Source organism: Scylla paramamosain, chromosome 37 (genome assembly GCF_035594125.1).
Source record: "Scylla paramamosain isolate STU-SP2022 chromosome 37, ASM3559412v1, whole genome shotgun sequence".
NCBI lineage: Eukaryota > Metazoa > Arthropoda > Malacostraca > Decapoda > Portunidae > Scylla > Scylla paramamosain.
The window spans coordinates 4,982,501-4,990,000 of record NC_087187.1 but is presented as its reverse complement, the minus strand read 5'-3'; the positions used below and the strand labels follow the sequence as shown (position 1 = coordinate 4,990,000).

Here is a 7,500-nt window from a genome sequence, read left to right as displayed (position 1 = left end):
AGAGAGAGAGAGAGAGAGAGAGAGAGAGAGAGAGAGGTGATGACTGAAAGAATTGGAGAGAAAACTTGATAAATAGGAAGGAAGTAGAGAATAAGAATCAATGAATGAAATGATAAATGAGAAATGAAAAACAGATGAATAAAAAAAATGAAAAGATATAGAACAAAAAATCTTTTAGCTTCTTTTCACGTTCTCTTATTGTTTTCCTTCCGTTTTTCTTTTCCTTTTCCCTCCCGTTTTCCTTTTTTTCCCGCTTTCCTTTTATTACCTCCCTTTTCCATTTTTTCACATTTTCCTTTTTTCCCTTCCGTTTTTCTTTCGCGTCCCGTTTTCTTGTTTTCACCTCCCGTTTTCCCTTTTTTCCCTCCCGCTATCCCTTAAATCTGTTTCCCCTTTATTATTTTCCTCCAGTTTTTTTTTCTCGTTTTCTTTTATTTTCACTCCCGTTTCCTTTCTTTCCCGTTTCCATTTTCTTTTTTTTTTCACCCGTTTTCTTTTCCTCCCTGTCCGTCACTCTGTCCTTGCTTAATGATGGAGGAAGTGGCTGCGCTTAATTGTATCAGTTAAGGGACCAATTAAATACTCCTCTGGCCCTTACCCTTCGCTGTCTGTCCGTCTGTCTGTCTGTCTGTCTGTCTGTCTGATCATTAATTTATATGTTTATCTTTATTTATTTATTTATTTATTTTGTTTGTGTCTGTTTTGTTATTTGTTTGTTAATTTTTTTTCTGTTCTTGTCTGTTTTATTTTTTTTACTTGCTTTTGTTTGTTTGTTTATTTGTTTGTTTGTTTAGTTCGTTATTTTGATTCTACTCTACTCACTGAAAGAAAGAAAAGGAAGGATATTATCTTCTTTTCAGGTATTTACACACCGAAAGAAGAAAAAGGGGGAAGAATGAGGGAAACAGTTAATATTAAACTGAAGAGGAAAAAAGGAGATAGAAAAAAAAAACGAAAGAAGGAAGAAGAAGAAAAGGAACACAATATTGACAAACACGAACACACTTACCTTCACATTCCTTCCCACACACACACACACACACACACACACACACACACACACACACACACACACACACACACACACACACACACACACACACACACACACACACACACACACCACTCCCACGCCCTCACGCGACACGCCCCCTCTGCTTCTGTGTCCACGCCTCGCTTCCCTTTCGTCCTTCATCCTCCTCCACACGTGTTCCCCCCTCCTCCTCCTCCTCCTCCTCCTCCTCCTCCTCCTCCTCCTCCTCCTCCTCCTCCTCCTCCTCCTCCTCCTCTCTTACTCAAACCTAACTGAAAGCATATCAAGATTAGATGTTAATTTAGGTGTTTTCTTCTCCTCCTCCTCCTCCTCCTCCTCCTCCTCCTCCTCCTCCTCCTCCTCCTCTTCTGCTTATATTCCTCCTCCTCCTCTTCTGCTTCTCTTCGTTTTTCACTTAACTCCTCCTTCTCCACTTCCTCCTCATCACGTTTTCCTCTTATTTTAATCCACTCCTCCTCCTCCTCCTCCTCCTCCTCCTCCTCCTCCTCCTCCTCCTCCCACACTCCCTAATCCCTTCTTCTGCTCTCCATCCCTCCCCATCCCTCCCCATTCCCCTCTCTCTCTCACCCCCCGGCCCCTCTCCCTCCTTCCTTCCCCTCTCCCTCTTTCCTACCCCTCTCCCTCCCCTCTCCCTTCCCCTCTCTTAATTATTCCCAGAAATTTCCATGAATATTAATGAAGTAATGTTGTTAGTGGCGTGGGAGGGGAGAGGGAGGGGAACAGAAGGGAAAAAAGCGAGTAGGGGGAGGTGGAGGGAAAGAGGAGGGGAAGTTGGGGGAGAAAGGACTGGGAGACTGAAGAGAGGGGAGGGGAAATGGTGGAAAAGGTATGGTTGGGTGAGGAAGGAAAGAGGGAAATGGGGAAAAGAAGGTGAGGATGAGAGAGAGAGAGAGAGAGAGAGAGAGAGAGAGAGAGAGAGAGAGAGAGAGAGAGAGAGAGAGAGAGAGAGAGAGAGAGAGAGGGGCACTGATGAATCTAACTTTTCCCTAACTTCGCCATCAGTGGCAGGGTCGGGCTGGCACTCCCTCTCCCCTGCCTGTGCTGCCCCCACCCCCTCACTGCCTCAGCTTAGAACTCAACTTAATACCACTTGGGAACCCGCTAGGACCTTTAAACTTGCTAGAACCTTTAAACTTAGACTAAACTTGATAGGACTCCCTAGGACCCTTATTGTAGGACTCTTAAATTTAGAACTAAACTTAATAGGACTCAGTAGGACTCTTTAACTTAATAGAACTCTAGGTAGGTCTTTAGAACTTCAATTATTTGGATCCTTAAATTAACTAGGATTTTAAAACTTACCTGGACAAAGAGAACCTAACCTAACCTAACCTAACCTAACCTAACCTAACCTTACCTAACCTTACCTTACCTAAACCTAACCTAACCTAAACCTAACCTAACCTAACCTAACCTAACTTAACCTCACCTACCCACATCATTAATCCCGCCAGGTGCTCTCAACCCAGCCCAGGTGACACTAGTAGTTACAAAGGACCAGGTACAAAATACAAAAGTGCCCCCTCCATTTTCTTTGTCCATTTTGACGAACAACAGAAAATGGATTGATGTAAGAGCAGCTTAAGTGGAAGAGTAAAGTTTTCAAGAGTGCAAATATTTATCTTGAGAGAGAGAGAGAGAGAGAGAGAGAGAGAGAGAGAGAGAGAGAGAGAGAGAGAGAGAGAGAGAGAGAGAATCTTTACATATTATTAATTGCGAGAACTCTTGAATGTTTGAGTAAATAAAGAGTAATTAAAGCAGAATGAATGAATAAATAAGGGAGCTGATAATTAGATGAATATGCAAGTAGGATGAAACAAAAGAAAATTAAGAAAGTACAATAAGAAACTATAACATAATAAGAACAAAAATTAATGAAAGAAAAAAATAAGAAGAATAGAAATAAAGCAAACGAAAATAAGTGAAAAAAAGAGAGAAAAAAAGATAGTGAATAAGAAGGGTTATAATAAGAGATGAATATGGAAATGGAGTGAAATAAAAGAAAATTAACTAAAATAAAAAATGAATCAAAGAATAAAACGAAAAAGAAAATAAACAAAAAAAGAAAAAGGAAACGTAGAATTGTAATCAGACAAATACTTAAATCAAATCAGAAAAAAATAAAAATCAATAAAAAAAAGCAACAGTAAGAAGAATAAAACAAAGTATATAAATAAAAAAATCATAAATAGAACAAATTAAAAGCAGAATAAACCGAAAAACAATACACAAAATAATAAAAAAATAACAAAAATGAAAAGTCAGTTGTCATGTCAAGAGAGAGAGAGAGAGAGAGAGAGAGAGAGAGAGAGAGAGAGAGAGAGAGAGAGAGAGGAAATCCGCCCCCTCCCCCCTTCCTTTCACTCTTTCCTCTTGTTCTTTGCAAATCTTGAACCACTTAAAGTTATGACTGTTCTCCATTATAACAATTCTTTTCTTCTTTTCTTCTTTTTCTTCATTTCTTCTTTCTCGTGTGACCGAAAAGAACACGTCAGTCTCTCTCTCTCTCTCTCTCTCTCTCTCTCTCTCTCTCTCTCTCTCTCTCTCTCTCTCTCTCTCTCTCTCTCTCTCTCTCTCTCTCTTTATATTTTTTTATTTTCTCTGACTTTATAAATAATTCACAAATCTTTCGGGTTTCATATTATTATTCATTGTTCTTCTTCTTCTTCTTCTTCTTCTTCTTCTTCTTCTTCTTCTTCTTCTTCTTCTTCTTCTTCTTCTTCTTCTTCTTCTTCTTCTTCTTCTACGAAAATTTGAGTAAGCAATTCATGACACCGAGGAGGAGGAGGAGGAGGAGGAGGAGGAGGAGGAGGAGGAGGAGGAGGAGGAGGAGGAGGAAAGATGATGATGATGATGATGATGATGATGGTGAAATGACAAAAAAAAATATATATATATATATGTAAAAAAAAAAAGGAGAAGAACGAGGAGGAGAAGAGGAAAGATAGTGATGATAAAGAAGATGATGATGGTGATGAAAAGACAAAAAATGAGGAAAAATCAGAATTAGTATTAGGAGGAGGAAAAAGAAGGAAGAGGAAGAAAGGAAGAAGAGGAGAAAGAAAGGAGGAGTTAGTGGAGGAGGAGGAGGAGGAGGAAGGAAGATAATGGAGGTGATGATGAAAAAAGACCAAAAAGAGCGAACAAGAGGAGAAGGAGGAAGAAGAAAAAAGGAAGAAGAGGAAGAAAGTACGAGGAGGAAACTTCCCTACGATAAATAGAAAGAAGACAAGAAAACAAAGAAGAGAGAGAGAGAGAGAGAGAGAGAGAGAGAGAGAGAGAGAGAGAGAGAGAGAGAGAGAGAGAGAGAGAGAGAGAGAATAAACCACAATAAAAACAAGACAAATATGAAAACAAAATCAGTCTTCCCGCCTCTTTAAAATGAACAGTGATGAAAACAAATAAAGAAGAAAGAGAGAGACGCCCACCCCTCCTCCTCCTCCTCCTCCTCCTCCTCCTCCTCCTCCTCCTCCTCCTCCTCCTCCTCCTCGTCCTCCTCCTCCTCCTCCTCCTCCTCACAGAAGCTTGTATGTAAAGAGTCTTGAAAACTATAAACACAGCAAGTAAAAGAGGTTTCAATACCCCCTCCGCCTCTCTCTCTCTCTCTCTCTCTCTCTCTCTCTCTCTCTCTCTCTCTCTCTCTCTCTCTCTCTCTCTCTCTCTCTCTCTCTCTCTCTCTCTATGAAAAGAGCATCTGGAGCTTGAATATTTGCGGAGAGAGAGAGAGAGAGAGAGAGAGAGAGAGAGAGAGAGAGAGAGAGAGAGAGAGAGAGAGAGAGAGAGACTGAAATAATGAGTGAAAATTATGTATTGTTGATTTCACTACTACTACTACTACTACTACTACTACTACTACTACTACTACTACTACTACTACTACTACTGGTACTACTACTACTACAACATCAGAAACTTTTAAAGCGGTAAAGAAAACGATGCTATTGAAAACAACTCCTCCTCCTCCTCCTCCTCCTCCTCCTCCTCCTCCTCCTCCTCCTCCTCCTCCTCCTCCTCCTCCTCCTCCTCCACTACTACTACTACTACTACAGGAAGGAACCGCACGCCACTTTACTCCACTTAACACTTTCCTCACTTTTTTCACTTTTTATAGCTTGTGCCTTCTTTGAAAAATTCGCTTGTGTTTTAATTATTTCCACTTTCCTTCAGTTCCTTTCAGTCTTCACTCGCGTCCTTTTGTTCTCTGAGGAAGGAAGGGAGAGGGAGAGGGAGAGGGAGAGGGAGAGTGTGAGAGAGATGTGATATTTCTGTTGTTTCTTATGTGGTTATTGTTTTTGTTGTTTTTGTTGTCTTGTGGGTTTTGTTGTTGTTTTCTGTGTGTGTGTGTGTGTGTGTGTGTGTGTGTGTGTGTGGAGGTAGACACGTACACAGGAAGCCAAGTCTACACCTGTATGTACACACACACACACACCTGCCTTAATTTACATGCTCACCTGACTGTTGGGAATTTTGTACCGCCGCTAATTACGTGCAACTATTGATATAGGTGTATTCAGGTGTGTTATTTTCTTTTTTTTTTGTTGTTGTTGTTTTTTTCCTTTTATTAAAGTGTTTTTATTTTTGAAAAGTGCGTGTGTTTTAGATAAGCTGGGCGAAAGTTTGTGGAATATATGAATAAAACTGTACACACACACACACACACACACACACACACACACACACACACACACACACACACACACACACACACACACACACACCTGCAGTAAACTAGGTAATCAAGACAATTTTCTTGATATTTATTTACTTAGATTGTCTCTTTTTCACTCACGCCATCTTGTAGTGCACTCTTCTACACTTACTTAACTACTTAACGACGTCACTTTACACTTCACAGGTCGTTTAGAAAGCCACACACTTGTACGAATTCTATTAGACAAATCTTCTAAAATATTTTCTTGTGTGAAAACGTGATTCTTTTCTTTTTTATTTATTTATTTACGAGTAACTTCTTTCTTTTTCTTTTTCTTGCAGCCATTGTTCGTTTGTTTTTGTTTGTTTGTTTGTTTGTTTGTTTGTTTGTTTGTTTTCTTTCTTTCGTTCTTTCCTGTTTTTTTTATGTTTGTACACGAAAGTTTCTCTAACTTTTGTGCATCAGTTCCAAGCGCCACAGAAACAGACAAATAAATAAATAAATAAATAAAATATAAATAAATAAATAAATAAACAAATAAACAAATAAATAAAGGACTAATTTTCTCTACGAGTATATGACTACCTCGTCTTTATCAACCACAAACATAAAAAAAATAAAGTAAAAGATAAAGAAAAAAAAACTGTTTAAACCACTACAGAGACAAACACACACACACACACACACACACACACACACACACACACACACACACACACACACACACACACACACACACACACACACACACACACACCACTACCATCCTGTCACTCCAACAACCCCACTCGTAACCCCATCAACACCCTCACTCTATCTCAACCTTCCCTTCCTTCTGCACCATACACTCCTCTACAGTGCTGACCCATCTCTCTCTCTCCTCCACAGGGTCGATGTAACCGCGAGAAGCCACCGTGCAAGTATTTCCACCCTCCACAGCATCTCAAGGATCAGCTTCTAATCAACGGTCGGAACCACCTGGCTCTCAAGAATGCTATTATGACCCAGATACAAGGTCTTAGTCCCGGCACCCCAGTTGTACCTGGCACTATACCCCTTGTAAGTATTGACTCTCTCATTCCGGGGGTTTTTTATTAGTTATTGATATATATTGTTGTTTTTATTGTTGTTTTTAGATATTTGGGGTGTTTGTTATTGTTGTGTTTTTTTTTTTTTTTTTTTTTTTAGGAATTTGTGTTTATGTTCTATAAGGGTTTTTTTCTCTTTTTTTAGGTATTTGGGATGTTATTGTTGTTTTTTAAAAGGGGTTTTTTGTTAGTTTTGTTCTTTGAGGTGTTTTTTTAGATGTTGAGGTTGTTTTCATTGTTGTTTTTTGTGTGTATTGGGTTTAACTTGAGAAAAAGGGTAAGAATAGGTCCTTTTATAAGCATTTAACCCTTCATTGTCTTCCTCTACTGTATTGTTATTATGTTAGGTGTGCGAGTGATTGTCAAAGGGAGAAACTAAAAAAAAAAAAAAGATTAAAGGTTAAACTTGAGAAAAAGGGTAAAAACAGGCCCTTTGTAACACCAATTTCATAATCATAATAAAAGCAAGGATTATAAAGTACTTAGATAGATACATAGGTAGATAGATACACAGTAGTTAGACAGATAGATGACAGGTAAATAAATAAACAAGCAGACAATTAGATAGACAATAACAGCAGTTTGATAGTCATAAAAAAAAAAATAGATAGATGTATAGATAGATAGTAATGAAACAAACATGACAGATAGATTAACAAACAAACAGACAAACAAACAGACAGACAGACAGACAGACAGACAGACAG

General features: G+C 38.9%; 1 protein-coding gene across 1 annotated transcript in view; it reads left to right on the top strand.

Annotated features, from left to right (window-relative positions):
* LOC135091408 (muscleblind-like protein 1) overlaps window positions 1-7,500 on the top strand; it is a 171,819-nt gene that overhangs the window by 121,457 nt on the left and 42,862 nt on the right. The window contains 1 exon segment of the mRNA XM_063989041.1: window positions 6,594-6,764. Coding sequence (XP_063845111.1) covers window positions 6,594-6,764 — 171 coding nt within the window.